Here is a 19,202-nt window from a genome sequence, read left to right as displayed (position 1 = left end):
AACCACTTCCTCAACACTCTCCTTTCATCATGTTCCATTACCCAACATTTCTCACCCAACCCACCCATTAAAGCTCCCACTTAATTCCCCGTTATTTTTTTTTATTTTGGCTGAGAAAAATCAGTATTTGTAATATCATTTTTATATATAGATTAGGGCTCTTTAATTGATTAGTTGTTGTAATTTCGCTAATTTCTGGTGATGATCAATGTCAAAATTGAGGGGAATCTCCTCGATCGCTCCGGTAGGAGGAGCTGACGCCGGCGAAGGGGATCATCAATATATAATCTTCCGGTGGTATCACGGCTTGTTCTTCCCTTCCTCCTCTCCCTCCTCTTGCCATGGATTCTGGCATAACGCGGCTCTTGTAGTGCCGTCGGCGTTGTTTATAGCGTACCTAGGGTTTCAGGCGAAGCGGAATATCAAGAAGCTTGGACATGGCAGGTCTTACGTCATGATTGTGTATTATGTTCTCCTTTGGTTCGCTGCTGTTCTTAATCTCGCTTGGTCCTCTTTTCAGGTTGCTTTTTTCGTTTTCTTTAATGTTTTTTGTTGATAGTTATTGGAAAAAGTTTAGAACTTGTGCTGGTCAATTTGGTGATGATAGTGAAATTGGCATCCTTGCTGGTCTGCTAATTGGCATAGTTGATAAATTTTTTTTTTCTGGTCACCATTTTCTGTTGTGTTAATGAGAAAATGGAAACGGTTGAGTTAAATAGTTATCTGTCTGTCTGTGAGAATTTTTTTTTCTGTCTATGAGGATTTTAATGATGTTAAGAGTGTGGAACTGCTAAAGACAAATGAAGGGAAAAAAATCATTTTGCATGTTTTAGAGTCGGAGTCTGCCAGTTTATCTTGATGTACCTGATAAAGATTGTATATTTAGTGAAATGACACTAATCTGGGGATTAACTTTTTGATTTAATTAATAAACTTGGCCTACACGATGAACTATACAAACTTTTATGCTTTAAATTAAGTTGAAATTTTTTGTTGGTTTTGTGAAAATGGTTGCTCGCTCACGCGTACAGAAAAGTAAGTCTGTAGAGCCATAAACTGAGTGTACGGTCAGCAAATAAGTTTAGTATTGTTTCTCTGTGCTTTTTGGTTTAAAGCTCTGTCTTTAGTTCTCCTGAGGTGAATGTAGATGGATATATGAATATTTTGTGCAAAATTTATTTCAAATGGTTAAACTCTATTGCAGCCTAATAAAAGTTGCTGGTGTAACTTATGCCTTTAATATGAGTTTTTCTTACCTGCATGGTTGGCGGGTGACTTGATCATTTCAAAGTAGTAGGTTTTGAGATCTTCTCTCTTAATGTGTTATTATGGGAGAAAATTTTGTCTGTTTTATAAGCTATGTATTCAAATGTTGAGTTAAATGATTATGAAATAACAGGTATGGCAGTGTGTTCCTGGGAAAGATGTTGCTTGGAACCTATTGTCATTATCCACAGCTTCTATATTGCTGTGTCTGGAAATTAGCATAGTGGCTTTTTTGCTTCAAGACAATTATGTTAGTGGCTTGGAGACTCTAGCACATACTTTCATGGTTTCGGGTGCCATTGTTGGTGTAGATGTTTTTGTCAAGGTAACACTTATTTGTTTCTCATCAAACAACTCCTTTCAGTATATACTTCATACAGGAATTCCCATTCATTTTCTTCAGTGTGACTGCTAATTAGTGATTTCTTTTCATCTTACTCAGGCATTCATTGTCTAGCTTCACTTTCCTCCCCCCAAAAGAAATATTTTTCCCCTTTTATCTTCGTCAGGCTTATGAAACTTCTGATATCCTCCAAGAGAAACTTCTGATGTCCTCCATTTTCCCATTAAGGATACCTGCTTCTCCAAAATTCACTCAAAAATAACGACAGTCAATAAGTAGTTTAATAAAAGCTTATAATTAGATATGTACACATATTTACCAAGATATATGTGTGCATATCTGTCTCTAGCACTTTTATAGAGCTCTATGGTCAAGGAGAAAGATCCAAATTGGAAGTATATAATATATCAGTACACACAACTAAGGAAGGCAGACAAAGTACAGATGGGGAAAAATGGAAGGGAGAGGCCAAGACACAACATTAACAACTTTTGTCAGGATTTACAAAATTGTGCGTTTGATCCACTTTGTCGGGAGTTGGCAAGGCTGTAAGCCGGTGAGTTAAGGTTTCATGAACCTGGTATTGATGTGGAATTGCAATGTCAGGTCACTTGTGAAAATGGATTTCCTCTGCCCCTTGGATACAGCTTTAGTTTTACCAAATAAAGGAAAATGGGTAATAAACAAAAAACATTGAGCTCTTTGGTGCAAAAAAAATGAAGGCAAATAATTTTGGTCTGAATTCCCTCAAATCTTTTGTGACCCAACATTATGTACCCTATGATGGGTTTCCATTTCTCAAGACTCATAATCCCTTGCTTTGTCCAATATATCCAGTAATACTTGTTTGCAGATGAGGATTTTCGATCTCGTAGGAGCGATTTTATATTCTGCAATCTAGTAAATTAAACATAACAATGTAAGCATGCCCCTTTTTTAAATCATCTATTTAGATACGATTACTCCTTTTGCCACATTGGTTTCAGCTGGGATGTCTCGGAAGCTTTTTTTTGCCATTCTTTTTATTGACATTGCAATTAGGAGGTAGGGGCTTGGAAAATGGATTAATGCATAGTTATCTTTTTAAGTTTTTTCATATGGCGTATACAGCTTCTATGTTTCATTTGTCTGCTTATGCCATATAATAGGTCTTCTAAGCTAAAACTAGACTTGTTATGCCACATAATGGGTCTCTATCCTCATTCTGCTTACCTCTTCCTTCATGCAAAGGTTCCAAATTCTACTATCATCACTAAATCCATCCTGATATCGTCTTACCCTCTTCCTCCTTCAAGGGTTTACTATTGCGCTGTTGTACTTGAGTATCTGAACCCGTGCATGTAGCTTCCAGATTAACAAATTAGAAATGAGGAAAAAATAAGAAAGGAGAGATTTGTCACTACCATTCCATTAAATTTTTTCCTTTCCTGGCAGGTAATATGTATATTTGGACTTGGGGTTCCACTCTTCATTGATGTAGAAATTACACATAGAGGAAAATGGTTCATCTGGTTCACCTACAGACTAGTGCTTTCAGCTGTTTATGCTTATATATTGTTTGTGCATTATTCAAAGTGGAGAGATAAGCTGCCACGTAAGTCTAATTCTTCTAGTGTTTGGTACTGTTTCTTCTTCTCTTTCTTTTTGTGATTCATTTTAGCTAACATAATCTATACCCTCTTTTTCTTGCAAATCTTGCAGCAAAACCGGCATTCTATAATTATGTTATTATGTTGTTCATCTTTAATGCAATAGCATTATGTGCATGCGGATTTGCTGGTATTGGTGCTGGCTTTGGACTTTGGTAAAGTATCATTTCGGAATCGAGTAGAAAATTTTGTATTCCAATTTGACATAGCTCACTGAAATTTAATGTTTTACAAAACCTTCCCTTTTATTTACAGGCTGTACAATTTTTCTGTCGTATGCTATCACTCCCTTTATCTTCCTTTTCTGTATGTTACTTTCCTGGCCGACTTTTTCGAGGTAATATTGTGCGCTCTCTATTTGGTGGAGTTGCTTTAGACGTTGTGCGAGGCTCAGTCATATTTAATATCCCTCTATTAATGCTATTCACAGGAAGAAGATTGGCTTCTAGATAATGCATACTATTCAGAGATGAAAGACGCGGGATTTTTTGACGCAGAATGGGATTAGGTAACTTGTTAACTTGTAAATGACAATGGCTTTGGATAGTCCTTGTAAATAGATGCTGGCTAACGACTACCCTACTGCTGCTGCTAAGAATTGTAGGAAATCCACAGAAGTATCGCTTCTTATTGAATAATGTAATGTTTAATGTTTTTCTTGTCACGTCTTAAGTCATAAATAAAGTGACCTTGCCATGTAAAATTTGTTAATCACCTCTTAGAACTTTACTAACAATTTGAGCATTGCCTGTAGTTGCAATTACCATTTATTTATCTTTTTACATGTTACTATCCAAGAAAAAGATTGGCCAGTTTTCCCAGCTGCTTGTTCAACGTTATTGTCCTTAGTTTACAGCTAACCCCCACCATCCCAATTTGGTGATAAATCAGGGCTTTTTTTTTTTTTTTTTTAATAAAAAAGTGAGTGGTGGTGGCGGCCTGGTGGGGAAGAACCAAGGGGATAGAGTAGTGATGACTCTACTACAACTGGGGATTCCTTGGACAATTCCCACCGGGTAGTGATCAGCTATGACTTCCACAAATTAGGTTGTGTTTGTGTTTGGATTGCAATTTTTTTGAAATTTTCATAGAAAATATACTGTACCAATTTAATATGTAATGCAAAAAGATTATTGAAAAATGTATTCATAAAAAATATAAAGATTTTTTGGTAGAAATTTCCTTTTCAAACGAGGCTTTAAGGTTTCTTTGAACAGTTCCATTCCGTTTGACGATTGCAAAAGCCATACAAGTGAACAGTCCTATTCCAGTTGCCGATGCCAATTGCCATAAAAATGCAAGGGTAAAATTTTTCGTGCTGCATTGCTAAATGATTACAACTTTTAATGAACCAATTTTTCAACAAAAAGCCTTATACAATAGTAAACAGCAATTCACTCCAGTCCTAACACATTCCTACGAGGTTAACTAAAACTGACACTGAGGTGGACAAAAATGGGGGGCCAGAGGTTTAAATAGGATGAGATGAGAAGCCCTGTACCATAATAACAACAAATGGCCCAAAAAGGATTGGCTGAAACCAGCAATGAGCTGGACAAAAAGGACTGGAAAGAGGCAAAATAGGATGAAAAGATGTTCATCACACAGTTGCCCTGATCTTCAAACATTACCAGAACAGTTAAACGGACTTTTCAAGGAGACATTTGTGTATATACATATACAGCAGAGAATCAACCGCTCCCAAGAGTCAAATCAGATTCATCTTAGACGATTAAGCAATTTCTTCAATGGGATACTCTTGTTCATACCCCAAATAACAATCTGAAACCAGAATCAGCTTCATCTCCTGAAAAAAATGAAGCCACTCCATATTAAAATAGTGCAGAAGGAGATTCCAGATGGAATAGAAGACATCACGAGTAAAATGGCCTAAACATGAAGCATGACCTTTTCATGTAACACAGGAATGGTAAAATCAATAAGCCAAGATATCAGAATATTCCTTTGTTTACTGATCATATGTTCTTTTTACTGTGCTCATAGGTTGCAAATAATGACAGTAAACTCTCAAACTTCTCCACCATTCACCAGATCTTCAGAAGTAACTGAATAAGCAGCACTTGCCAAGGGACAGACAGAGAGCATTTTCAGTTAAGAATATGTGCAAACCTGCAAGTTGACTTGAGTTGATGGTATCTCCATGCGTGTCACCAAACGATCTGAGAAAGACACCCTCTTCAAAGCATATAATTCAGAGGTAGAAGTGTCACCAAGAACCAACCACCATGCTTCATTTTTTACCTGTAAGAATGACTGTCAAAACTTGTTGCACTATAGATCATCCACCATCAAACAATGTAAGCTGGTACCTTGGGAAACCGAGGAGTAAAAGCCCTTGATGTTCTATGATGGGTATTTGTTTTTTCTACTCTGATGTTCAGATTAAAACCATTGGAAATCTCAGATGAATTGCTATCAGAATTCCTTCTCTCAACTTTCAAATGCACTCGAATACGAGGCAAATGCTGTAGATCCTGTAAAAATTATATGAATTCAATTTAAGCACATGCACAAAAACTTAGGGCCAAAAGGAAGGTATGCTTATTAATTATGATTGAGTGTTCAACAAACAAATCCACCACTGATGCAAAGTAGATTACGTGACTCAAATGGCTGTTATTATTACAAAGAAGCCTCCATAATTAACAGATTTCAGAACTGGTTAGTGTCAAGTGGAGGAAGATGACTTGACTGGAATAGACAAATGTAGTATCTACCAAGCAAATATTTGGGCTCATGTTCAGCACATGGAAATACATGAGGAAAAAGATAACATTAATGCCATGGGATGGGAAGAGAGACATGGCACCAAGTTTAAAATACAGCTAGGCCCCTCACTATAATAACATGGTGCATACTGATCTTATGACTCGGGATGCATCTGTATTTTAACATTCAGATAGCCACTTTGTGAACAGTAGTGACAAAAGCTAACTCTACCCTCAAGTTAAATGGGGCAACTTGGGAAATATTTAACATACTCTTACTACAAAATACAGATGGAACATCCATTCGCTCATCCACTTCAGCTTAAAACAAGGCCATATAAACCAACAGCACAAAAAGATGCATCAAACTTTCATCTACTCACACATCCATTCACGATGTACCCTGTTAGGTACATATTCTGAAACTTCATCATAACTTCAGCATGACAGAGTTCTTCAACAAAAACAACATTTTCGCCCATGAAAAACTATCTTTTTTTTTGACAAATTGTAAATGCTTAAATCAATCTAATGAGAGGAGAATAAGAATCACCTGATGTAGTCTTGAGGCCGTAGCATTGTCAGCAATAGCCTGTAGAACTGTGGAGGGAGTGTCCAACAATTGCTGAATCTTTGCAATGCCTCTTCGGCTCAATGAACTAATCAGATCATCAGTCATGCATGGCAACATCCACAAAGAAGAATCTTTATCATACCATAAACCCTGCAAATAAATGAGAAACTATTCAAGTTTCTTGCTAAGACATCAACAACTGGTGATACAAGACATTGATTCCTGCTGGCTTTGTTTTTGTTCAGTGGTTCTGGAAAATGTAAAGCGTTTATACAGTAAGTCTAACAGCTTGTGATGATGACAAATAATATCCATGCTGTTGATAATGGGCACACTCATGCAGCCAGCATTTGTGCTTAAAGTGAAGAACAGAACCAGCTGGTGCCACAGTTTGTCAGACAATTTATGCGAGCACCATTTGTTGCATAATGCAAAACAAAGTTGCTAAAGGCATCATCAATGTAGAAAACATGCTTGGCAAACATTAATGTACATCAGAGAATTTATTTGACAAATAATTCTTGAAGAAGCAAAGCACAGAAAAAGCATTACTCGTCTGCTCAGAGGGAAAAAAAAAAAAAATAGGACGCCTTTTCATGTGGAAAGTGAGGAGTATAATGATTTGATGCCAGCAACTTCTACAAGGGAGTCATCAATGTACAATTCACCTCCTTAATTTCAGCCTATCAACAAATTGAGAAAAAACCATCCGATCACTAAATTAGGCTGTACACCAAGCAGTGACCATGGGAGATTCAAGAACCATACTAGGCAGTTAGTTGTGGAGAATTCAACAAATGATGATTAGATTATCTCTAATATTTGTGCTTAAAGGATATAATAAGTACTACAGATATGCATGTTAAGAGAATATAAGTATTCTTGTAGATAATAAATTAGTAAGGGTATTCTTGTAAATAGTTTGTTAGGTTTGTACTCTTATAAATACTAGTTGGTCACTCATAATACGGTGACTAAATATTTTCCTCCCAAAATACCTATTCTCATGGTATCAAAGCTAAAGTCCTAGGGTTAGGGTTAAACATCTAGCAAAAGTCTTGTTCACGTGATACTGTTCATCATGCACTGTTCTCGTGATACTGTTCACGCTGCACTGTTCAAGCAGTACTGTTCACGCATACTGTTCATCTCGAGTTTTGACCATTTTTTTGGTTTGAAGTGCTATTCGCTATGGCTGAAAGTTTATCAAAAGGTATCGTGACGTCCACTAATATTATGCCAATGGTGATGCCTCAAATCACAAATTGGAAGTTGAATGACACTAATTATCAACAGTGGTAAAAAACCGTTAAAATTTATCTAACAGGCTTAGGAAAGCAACGATATCTCACAGATGACTCTCCTACGGAGGACAACAAGAGACTAATGTGAATTCAAGAGGATGCCCAAATTCTTGGAGCAATTTGGAATTCTATGGAGCCATAAATTGCATTCCAAATTGCTTACATGTGTTCTCATTGTGAGACAACAAAAGAAGTTTGGGATTATGTCCAGTTATTATACTGCAGTAATCTTTCACGGATGTATGATATTTCTTTGGAGTATTTTTAGTTGCAATAAGATAACAAGACAGTAACTGAATACTTTGCTGATCTTAAGCGAGTTTCAGAAGAATTAAATGCTATAATGCCTCTCTCAAGTGTTATTACAGTTATGCAGAGGCAAAGAGAACAAATGCTTATGCTCATATTCTTGGCTGGCCTCAAGCCAGAATTTGAACCAATCAAATCCCAAATTTTAGCAGGTGAACAATTACCATCCTTTGTAGAGGCGTATGCTCGGGTCTTACGTTCTGCATCTAAGGACAATGCACAGGGTGATGGTGCTCTAATTAATGACAAATCTACTTTAGCTGCTAACAACAATCGGATAAAGCAACTTAATTTTGGACGTGGCTCTCGTGGAGGAAGAAGTAGAGGAAATCATGGGAGTCGTGGAGGTTGAGGTACCCGTGAGTACACTCATTGTGGTTTGAAGAATCACACTCGTGATACTTGTTGGGATTTAATTGGAAAACCTCGGTTTGCTAATGCGGTTACCACTGACCAAACTGAATCAAGTTCTTCAGCACAAGGATCCTAGAAGATTTTTACCATATTCGAGGAAGATTATGTCAAATTTCTGCAGTACCAAACTGCAAATCACGCATCTCTTCCCTCTGCTTCTTTAACACAAAAAGGTAATGTTATGGCTTATCTCTTCACATCCTCTAATTTTGACTCATGGATTATTGATTCCGGAGCTAATGATCATATGTACCTCTAGAAATTTTTCTAATTTTCAAGATTCTACTTCCTTCCCTCATGTTACTTTAGTTGATGGATCTACAATTAAAGTTAAAGGACTAGGCACTGTAGAAATTAACCCATCTCTTCCGCTGTCTTCTGTTCTTTACGTATCCAATTTGCTTTTTAATCTAATGTCCATTAGTAAGCTTACTAAATTTCTAAAGTGTTCAGTTACTTTTTCTCCTGATTTTGTTGACATTTAGGATTTGAAGACAAAGAGGACGATTGGTGGAGGACATGAGCATAATAGTCTTTATTTTCTAAACTCCAATGGTCCGATTGCATATCCTGCTACTATTTCTTCTCTTGAAATTCACTGTCGTTTGGGTTATCCGTCTCTACAAAATTTGAAGAAGTTGATTCCTACCTTGAGTCAGTTGTCTTCATTAGAATGTGAGTCTTGTCAATTACGAAAGCATCATCGTGTTTCTTTTGTCCCTAGAGTCAATAAATGGGTTTCGAAACCCTTTTTGTTAGTTCATTTTGATGTTTGGGATCCTAGTCGAGTCACTTCAAAGTTAAGTTTTAAATATTTTGTAATCTTTGTTGATAATTTTTTCAAAGTTACATGGCTTTATTTAATGAAAGATCGTTCAGAACTATATTCCATTTTTTGTGCATTTGTTACAGAAATAAAGAATCAATTTGGTGTGCCTATACATATACTTCGCAGTGATAATACGAAAGAATATTTTTCCACTCCTTCTAATACCTTAATGACTAAATCCGGTATTCTTCATCAGTCCTCTTGTCCCCACACTCTACAATAGAATGGAGTTACTGAGAGAAAAATTGGACATTTAATCAAAGTTGCTCGAACACTTGTTGTACATGAATGTGCCCAAACAATTTTGCAGTGATGCAGTTTTAACTGCATGTTATTTAATTAATTGCATGCTATCCAATATTTTTGGAGGCCAATTACCTCACTCCATTCTTTTTCCTCATGAACCTATATTTAAATTGCCTCCTCGTATTTTTGGGTGTGTGTTTTGTTCATCAGTTTGCTCCCGGGGTGGATAAATTAGATTCTCGTGCTATTAAGTGTATTTTCTTAGGATATGCACGAGTGCAAAAAGGGTATAACTATTACAGTCAAGTTTTAAATTGTTTTTTTACTTGTGTTGATGTTACTTTCTTTAAATCCACTCCTTATTTTATGAAACAAGGTATGTCTTGTGAGTTAGATCAGTGTTCCTCTTTTTCTTCTCCTGTTTTATTAGTCCTTTCATCTTTATTACCTGAGTTATCTAGTCCACTAAATTCCACAACTCGATTATCTCGTTCTAATTTTGAAGTTTATTCTCGTCGTTCCGTGATTGAGAAAGCTCCTGATATGCCACGCATTTCACCAATTAACTCTCAATCTTCAAATCCAGGTATGACGCCCTTCTGTGAGTTAGATCTTCCTATTGCTTTACGCAAAGGTAAGAGACATTGTACTTCTCATCCTATTTTTAATTTTGTTTCTTATTCTCGTCTCTCTCTGTCTCATTCTTCTTTTGTTGCTTCCCTTGATTCTGTATCCATTCCTAAGTCTATTACCCATGCTCTCAATCATCCTGGTTGGAGATTAGCTATGCAATAAGAGATGTTTGTTTTGGAGAAAAATGGTACTTGGGATCTTATCGCTCTTCCTTCTGGTAAGCCGATTGTTGGTTGTAAATGAGTGTACACCATAAAAGTGAAGCCTGATGGTTCTATTGATAGATTGAAGGCTCGTCTGGTAGCTAAGGGATTTACTCAGGTGTATGGAATCGACTACTTAGAAACATTTTCTCCTGTTGCAAAGATTACCTCTGTTCGTCTTCTTATTTCTTTGGCCGCAACTTATAATTGGCCATTGCATCAGTTGGATGTGAAAAATGCATTTCTACATGGAGATTTGGAAGAAAAGGTATATATGGAACAACCTCCTGAATTTGTTGTTTAGGGGAAGAATTCGCGGTTGGTTTGTCATCTGAAAAAATCCTTATATGAATTGAAACAGTCTCCGAGGGCTTGGTTTGGCCGGTTTAGTAGTGTTGTCATGGAATTCGGTCTGACAAGATGTGGAATAGATCACTCTGTATTTTATCCGCATTTTAATGTTGGTAAAATTTTATTAGTTGTTTATATGGATGATATTGTGATTACAGGTGATGATGTTGGGGGGATCCAGAAACTTAAATCCAATCACCAGGCAAACTTTCAGACAAAGGATTTAGGTCATCTACAGTATTTTCTGGGTATTGAGGTAGTTCGGTCTAAATATGGGATTTATTTATGTCAAAAGAAATATGTACTCGATATGCTGAATGAAATTGGGATGTTAGGTTGCCGACCTGTGGATACTCCTATGGATCCTAATGTGAAATTAGTAGGAGATCAAGGTGCATTACTAGATGATCCTAGGCAATATCGAAAACTTGTGGGTAAATTAAATTATCTCACTGTAACGAGGCCTGACATTTCGTTTGTAGTGAGTGCTGTGAGTCAATTTCTTGATACCCCTCGTACTAGTCATTGGGATGCTGTTATACAGATTTTCAGGTATCTTAAGAGTGCTCCTAGAAAAGGGTTACTGTATCAAAATCATGGACACACTGATATTGAAGGATATAGTGATGCAGATTGGGCTGGTTCTGCCTCAGATCGAAGATCGACTACAGGATATTGTGTGTTTGTTGGTGGTAATTTAGTGTCGTGGAAGAGTAAGAAGCAAACAGTTGTCTCCAGATCAAGTGCGGAATCTGAATACCGCGCTATGGCTCACACTGTGTGTGAGTTTGTTTGGTTGAAGAGCATGTTACTTGAAATTGGGTTTGAACATAAACAGCCTATGAATTTAATGTGTGATAATCAGGCGGCTGTTCATATTGCATCTAAACATATTGAACTTGATTGTCATTTCATTCAAGAGAAATTGCTTGATGGAGTCATCAAGACATCTCATGTACCGTTTGTAGATCAATTGGCTGATTTGTTTACCAAGAGTTTAGGGAGCTTTAGGGTGAAATACATTTGTAACAAGTTGGGTGCTTATGATATATATGCTCCAACTTGAGGGGGAGTGTTAAGAGAACATAAGTATTCTTGTAGCTAATAAATTAGTAAGGGTATTCTTGTAAATAGTTTGTTAGGTTTGTACTTCTATAAATACTAGTTGGTCACTCATAATACGGTGACTAGATGTTTTCCTCCCAAAATAACTATTCTCAATGCTAACTGGTCTTTTGTGAGTATATATCCAGAACAACAGTAACATAGTTCTAGTAGGTTTTAAACCTTCTATCATCGTGAGAACTTTCTCTAGCTGCCACCATACACCACATATGATAGCAAAAGGTACATAGAAATTTCCACCAAATTCATCTAAAATACTTTCCAATGATGGTACTTGTAATAAAAATACTTTGTAGCTGGAACAAAGTACCAAAGACCACAGGACACCTTATGCCCATAGCATCAAATTGCGTATATTAAGTTTATTTGTGTAAACCTTGAGACATCACAGCTGTGTTCTTTCTACTTGATGAAAAATTCTACAAAAATTTAAAAACAAAAGAGAGAGAGAGAGAGAGAGAGCCTCTGCAGATATGCAAATTGACAGGACTCTCTATCAAGTGTTGATCTGAGAATTTAGATGATGGTTAATATACCAAATATTGGGATTTGTTATGGATAATAGACACAATATATGCAAATTAAAGTATGACATTTCTCATGTTCCATCTTTTTCCCTAAGAAAAATTTTGTAAACTATGACTTATGATAAACTATCAAGTTGGCAAAACAACACGAGTGGCGACATTAATGCAAATATGATAAGCGAAATCAATGTGAGGACTAGTAACCTGATTTGATGAATAGAAATTCTAAGGAAATCAGTTTGCAAGAACTTATTAGAATAAAATGGGAGCAGGAAAATATATGGCTTTAGCTTTTGTCAATGCGACCTTCATCTATCTCATGAAAAGAGCTTACCTGCATAACCATTTGCAATAGATGCATGCAAGTCAGGGCACTCGAGAGCCATCCACTGTTAGCACATACGTCTATCATGGCCTGGATGATGCGTATACTTTGATCAAGCACAGACTTTAAGTCAGTAATGTAATCACTGATTGGTAGATCCAATTGTGAAAAATGTGCCTGTATCACAATTATAGAGAATAATATATCTGAAGAGACATAATATTAAGGAAGATAAGTGAACCTCATAATCTGCAGATATTTATAAGTGATTCCAAATGAGGAACTCAAGCATCTAGAATACCTGAAAAAGAAGATTTGCTTTCACATGAGGATCATCAAGTCGATTTTTGTCCACCATATATCGTACTCTTCGGGACAATCCATCATTATAATTTTCCTATAAAATTAAGTAGATACTTCAGAGAGAAATACTGCAAACTTTAGGAGTATGATTAGTTACTACAGCATGCAGGCATAGACTAACCATTTAATCACAAAACAATCGTGTATGTGGTCCGAAGTACATTGTAGAAATTAACGTCGACTTCTTCATGATGGGAGCACAATAATATTCTTCTCTATCTTAATGTTCTTTCCTTGGTTAAAACACTTGTTAACTGAATAATCTTTGACAGACCTCACCTTTTGGAGGAAAATAGTTTTGCGCGTCCAATCAAACCAAGAGAGTTGCACTTGATTGTTATAATAGGTTGAATAATGTGCAGCAAGGTTTTCCCGAACCCAAAAGCACAATCACAAGTTTCATGCTGGGAGCAAAGGTAAGTCACCTAAAAGAGTAAAATCACTCAACAGAAATTGCAAAGATATGATGGGCATCTGGTTTTCAGAACAAAAACTTGTCACTCCAGATTTCTGAAAATATCCTCTACCTCAGTTCTGCCATATTACTAGACATGCAGGCATGTGCTATTCACAACTGATAGGTAAATATATCATCTCATGTAGCATGACAAAAGATGCATACAAGATTAACCAAAAAAAGAAGAAAAACCAGGACCAAAGATATGTTTGAAGTACAAACTCAACAAAGAGTTCATAAACAGAAAAGTCTGACTGGAAAGATTATGGCTTGCGATTCTGAGGACAAGCTCTAATGGATAGCAAAAACTGACCATTAAATAAACCGTCGTGAATCTTGCTGTTATAAAATGCCCATTTAAGTACCACCATTCAGCGCAATCAAAATACAGGACAACAAGAATGGATTTATTTTGTTTTCTAATTAAATAATGACAAGACCTGTCAAACAAAGAATAATCTTCTTTGATTTTCATGAATATAAAATGAATTGTTTGTCACTCGTTAACTTTCATCAGCCTGCCTTGATAAGCAGACTAAGAAGAAAAGAAAGTAACCTAATAAGAATTCAGAAGAAAGTTACAGCTAATTATAAATCTTTTTACTGGTATAAAACAGCACCTATAAAACAGACACAGAATCAAACCATGATCTCTAAAGGCTGTAGCAGAGATTCTAGGTGCCCCTTTTTCACCTCCAGATTATTAAAAAAAAAAAAAAAGAAGGCAGGGGGGGGGGGCCTTTTTATTCTATTGCATTAATGGATTCCAACAAAAACCTAATAAGAATTCAGAAGAAAGTTACAGCTAATTATAAATCTTTTTACAGGTATAAAACAGCACCTATAAAACAGACACAGAATCAAACCATGATCTCTAAAGCTTGTAGCAGAGATTCCAGGTGCCCCTTTTCCACCTCCAGATTATTAAAAAAAAAAAAAAAAAAAAAAAGAGGCAGGGGGGGGGGGGGTTTTTGTTCTATTGCATTAATGGATTCCAACAAAAACCTAATAAGAATTCAGAAGAAAGTTACAGCTAATTATAAATCTTTTTACAGGTATAAAACAGCACCCACAGGAGGAAAAATCCAAGGAAGACAAATGTATCATTTAGAATAATAAAAGGAAACAGTCACAGAATCAACCCATGATCTCTAAAGCCCGTAGCAGAGATTCTAGGTGCCCATTTTTCACCTCCAGATTATTTTTAAAAAAAAAAAGAAGGCAGGGGGGCCTTTTTTGTTCTGTTGCATTAATGGATTCCAAGAAAGGTTGGAGAATCCCAGTTTTAGAAGTTTGAAATTATAGGTGCAAATGTATGATTATATCTAAAGAAGTTCAAAGTCATAAATGTGAAATTTAGATTATCATCTAGATCTGTACCTCATTATGCCGCACAGGAAGCTCATCATACTCTGAAGCACCAGATAATATATGCAGGAAGACCTATGAAAATACGCAAATCTATGATGATAAATGTTTGACGAGGGAAATAAGATGCAAAAGCATACGAGAAGCTAAAAGTGAATTCATAGAGTAGAGCTCAAGAAATATACTAACTTCAAGGGAGGTGTCTGGCCCTATGTTAGAACCAAACATCGACACAGTTGTGTATCTGAGATAATACTGGGACGCTATTGATCCTAACATCATTGGCTCCACATTATCTTCATTGATCTTAATGCATCCACTGTCTTCCAAATCTTCAAACGTGCTTTGCACTAAGCTGTAAAAGACACAAAACAAACTTAGTTATATTTTAGTCAAATTACTATCACAACATATTCTGATATAAAACTGTTAAATTGACATCTTATTACCTTGATAAATAAGAACTAACATTTCCTGGTTCTACATCATCCAGGCCGTAATAAGCAGGGTTCACCATCTGACAGAAGGCGACTTCACTATTAGAAAACAGAATAGTTGTCTTGGAGGCAAATATACTATCTTATTTAGAATATCTCAGTAGATTCCTTAAAGAAGGCTCAATAGCACATTTATATCATGTTACAACATGGACTCGCACGCTTACTCATATGTGTCTTTGTCTACATATATACTAAACCATTACACTTAATGAGAGTAAAGTTTGACACTAGCATGCTGGATAATGATTAGGATATTGCTGATAAGGGAAGCATAACCTCCATATTTTCCAGGATAAAAGTAATAACCATGAAAGGATCAAAGTTTCAATAGCCATGATTTAAAACTTATCAAAGTGTATGCTTTTCATTTTTCTTTAGTTACAGATGCTACTTTTTTGTGTCTTATCAAAAACTAAAAGCAACTTTTAACAAGTTCACCTGGATTTTTGAACTCACTGAGGAGATAATTATTTGAAAATCCAGCTTAAACAGGTCCAAATTCAGCAGAGATAATATTCAGAGGCCAAAAAAGGTTACCTTTATCTAGTTAGAGATTACATCAATGTCGCAGAGTGATTAAAAAATTTTGTGAAGGATCAAGGTTACATTGGTACACACTGCCAATGTTTTTACGATAGATTATTAAACATTTTCTGAAGTTCATTTTTTTTTCTCTAATAGCATATCTATTTTACTAACCAGAAAATTAGACACTTCCCAAATAAATATTGATGAGGTATAGATGCAAATGAACGTTTTTATACAGGAAACAATTTACTATTGAAAATGCAAAATCCATTTTATAGTAAAATTAACATTCTAAGAATCTATTTAGTCACAAACTTTATCAAAAGCTAAACCTAATCCAAAGACTGAAATAATAGAACATGACTACTTATATACTACGATTAATAACAATAGTGTCAAACTGCATAAGTTACTGATTACAGATTCGACATGCATGTGAATGCAGCTACATGTTTTCATGAACAAAACATGAAGAAAACCTCTTAATTACATAATAAAATTGATTTTGACCAGTCAACAAGATCGACTTAAACAAGAAGACTATGGCATCTTCAGCCAACAATGCAAAATTAACTAATTCTCATAGTACATGATCTTTTCAATTTTGTAGGAAGCTTGCTCTAAAATCTGTGCAGATTAACTAAACAGCTATAAATAGAATTATACAACTAAAGTTCCAATTTTCCTTTACATACATGAAATCTAAAAGTTTTGTTTCTCAAATATTAAGTTGCAAATCTACGTATTCACCAAAATATGCTTTCCTTAGCAAATTAGATCCCATTATTGCATTTCTATTCATCAATCTATTCATCGACAACTTTTCAAATATCACAAAAATGGTTTTTTCCTTTCAAACATTAGTACCCTTCTTTCCTTCCAAGTAACTTCCATCATTTGAAAGATGACACGGTAGGTCCAACTTGACCATATGGGATTAACTCTGGTTTTCCTGACTTCATGTTTATATAGAAGTCTAATTGGTACATAGAAATAAAAAGTAACTTTCAGCATATCTCATTCAGGGAAATTGAGGATGAAGCAAGAGTGTAACCAACTTATTCACAAGATAAACTGCTATCATCCATATTATACCAGTCTTCGGAACAAGTAAGTCCAGGTGAGATAGTGCATTGCATCCTCCTTATGACAAATTGTTCCAGCAACTATTTCAGCATTGATGTGATCATGCAACTGCTCTCTCAGACTGCTTTCAACTGGAAATGGTTCATATAGAAACTGCAAGATCAACTTAAGCTATTAATCATCTAAAGAAACAGAACAAGTTCGGCATGAAAATATTTTTTGATTTTTTTTACCTTCTTGTAGAAGCTCTTTTTTGGTTCATGAACAAGAATGACAGCTTTCCCATGTTGATCATATTGTGGTCGACCTGCTCGACCCATCATCTGTAAAATATCCGTGATGGGAAAATCAACATATCTTTTTGCTTTTCCATCATAATATTCTGTGCCCTGCATCAAGAAGGCATTGGCTTAATAGGACCACTAATTGAGCCATACCATGGATGGAAGTATGGGATAGACTTCCAAGTAATTAGCAAGAGGGTAGTCAAAAAAGGAAAACTTATATTTGACCCACGCTAGGAAAAAGAACAAAAAGGAGAGGAAAAAAAGCATCAGATTACCCAGTACCACAGTCAGTCAAATTTCCAGGCCATGTTCCTGAACATTTTGCTTTGAGAAATGATTTTAGAGGAAATGGATTTGCATGATTCATTATATGGGTTGGATATTCAAAGGATTTTGAATTCATCATTTTCATGTAGATCAGAAAGCCAATCTATTTTCTAGGGATCCCGAAATCTTAATAGAAATTAGATTTTTCTAAATATTTCAAATGGATGTTTATTATCAATCCAAGCGCACATTTTGGACTTGAGATCCGTCATGCTGAAATTCTAAAATTACAGGAATCAGCTGAACTTTCCTGGTTATAGTTAATTCCCTGGCTGGAAACTTGGAAGATCGTTTTCAGAGAGAGAGAGAGATGAAAGATACTCCAAGAATGTAGTTTCAGTTAGAAAATAATTCCTTCCACTACTTAGCATAATGCGAGAAGTGAAATTGCAGTAGTAAAGCTCACCTTAATAACAACCAAATGAGCAGGAAGATTTACACCCCATGCTAATGTACTAGTACAAACTAAAACCTGCCAGCATATGAACATTTATGTCTGGTCAATGGATAAATGTCAAAGTTAATCCAATTACAGAATTTTGCTTCATGCTAGAAAAAAAGTTCACAAGAATGAGAATTGCCCGGATCTTGTTATTTGCAAAAAGTTCCTCCACCAGAGATCTGTCCTTATCATTTAGACCTGCATGATGCAACCCAATGCCAAACTGTAAAGTGTGCCTCAAGTTCTGATCTGTGACCTGTGAAAGGATCATCTGAAGAGATTCTTCTGGCATAGCCAAGAACTGCCTTGGATGCTCATCTGAAGCTGCAAACTTCGATAACAGAAAAGACATTACGTGAAATGCATATAGAAAAACATTACTTGAAGAAGTATTAATTCTTACTTGGATGAGGTCTAATGCCGTAAGCCTTGTTTGGCGACGAGATGATACAAATATGAGAACTGGTTTGGTAGGTGAATGCGTACATATTGCAGCATATGTGGGTTTATTCATGCTATTCATCCTTGGGCAGTAAAACTTCCCGGGGTACCCCTGCATACAAGATTTACATATTTCACTACCAAATTGTAGCAAATAACAAGATCTTAACCACTTCCAGTGAAACCCAACAAAAGTAAACAAAAAATAAATAAATAAATAATAGCAGATAAAATAATAAACCCTTTAAAGGCGGATCAAAATTTCATGTTGATATGCATTTCTCAACACAAAAATGGTCTTGTGCTAGAGATGCACTTACGCAATTACTATAATAAAGGCTAACAATGCTCTAGTTATAATCCATCTGCTTATCTGCTCATGTGTCAAGAAGGACAAAAAATTTACTTCCATTTTTACAATATTGTCATATCCATAGCTTCATTTCAGTCTTACTGATGACTGTTTTTAGATATAACATGTAACAGCCACCCTAGCAAACTCCTAGCATATTTTCTAGTTAGATACATGAAAAGTTGGAGCTCATATAAAACGTACTGAACCTATAAAAAAACTAG

The 19,202-nt window shown here is 35.8% G+C and overlaps 2 protein-coding genes across 11 annotated transcripts in view; one reads left to right on the top strand and one right to left on the bottom strand.

Annotated features, from left to right (window-relative positions):
- On the top strand, positions 1 to 3,961 carry LOC113741354 (protein CANDIDATE G-PROTEIN COUPLED RECEPTOR 2). Its single transcript, XM_027268870.2, has 6 exons — positions 1 to 520; positions 1,400 to 1,591; positions 3,044 to 3,203; positions 3,311 to 3,413; positions 3,514 to 3,595; positions 3,689 to 3,961. The coding sequence occupies exons 1-6, from the start codon at positions 209 to 211 to the stop codon at positions 3,764 to 3,766; spliced, it is 927 nt and encodes a 308-aa protein (XP_027124671.1). The 5' UTR covers positions 1 to 208; the 3' UTR covers positions 3,767 to 3,961.
- A 593-nt stretch (positions 3,962 to 4,554) lies between these two features.
- LOC113741688 (DExH-box ATP-dependent RNA helicase DExH14-like) overlaps positions 4,555 to 19,202 on the bottom strand; it is a 38,233-nt gene continuing 23,585 nt past the window's right edge. For 5 of the 10 annotated variants that reach the window (XM_072047854.1, XM_072047853.1, XM_072047852.1 and 2 more), the window contains 14 exons: positions 18,589 to 18,738; positions 18,310 to 18,516; positions 18,150 to 18,215; positions 17,363 to 17,518; positions 17,139 to 17,282; positions 15,465 to 15,532; positions 15,205 to 15,370; positions 15,028 to 15,090; positions 13,129 to 13,224; positions 12,837 to 13,004; positions 6,541 to 6,711; positions 5,589 to 5,753; positions 5,389 to 5,520; positions 4,555 to 5,065 (listed from right to left, as the gene is read on the bottom strand). In XM_072047854.1, the coding sequence (XP_071903955.1) occupies positions 4,991 to 5,065; positions 5,389 to 5,520; positions 5,589 to 5,753; positions 6,541 to 6,711; positions 12,837 to 13,004; positions 13,129 to 13,224; positions 15,028 to 15,090; positions 15,205 to 15,370; positions 15,465 to 15,532; positions 17,139 to 17,282; positions 17,363 to 17,518; positions 18,150 to 18,215; positions 18,310 to 18,516; positions 18,589 to 18,738 (1,827 nt within the window). In that variant the 3' untranslated portion in view covers positions 4,555 to 4,990. Of the gene's footprint in view, positions 5,066 to 5,388; positions 5,521 to 5,588; positions 5,754 to 6,540; positions 6,712 to 12,836; positions 13,005 to 13,128; positions 13,225 to 15,027; positions 15,091 to 15,204; positions 15,371 to 15,464; positions 15,552 to 17,138; positions 17,283 to 17,362; positions 17,519 to 18,149; positions 18,216 to 18,309; positions 18,517 to 18,588; positions 18,739 to 19,202 lie in introns of those variants that run through there. The other 5 variants (XM_072047855.1, XM_072047856.1, XM_072047859.1 and 2 more) reach the window with 2 other exon arrangements.

Source organism: Coffea arabica, chromosome 4e, assembly GCF_036785885.1.
Source record: "Coffea arabica cultivar ET-39 chromosome 4e, Coffea Arabica ET-39 HiFi, whole genome shotgun sequence".
NCBI classification, from domain to species: domain Eukaryota; kingdom Viridiplantae; phylum Streptophyta; class Magnoliopsida; order Gentianales; family Rubiaceae; genus Coffea; species Coffea arabica.
This window is presented reverse-complemented; position numbering and strand designations above follow the sequence as displayed.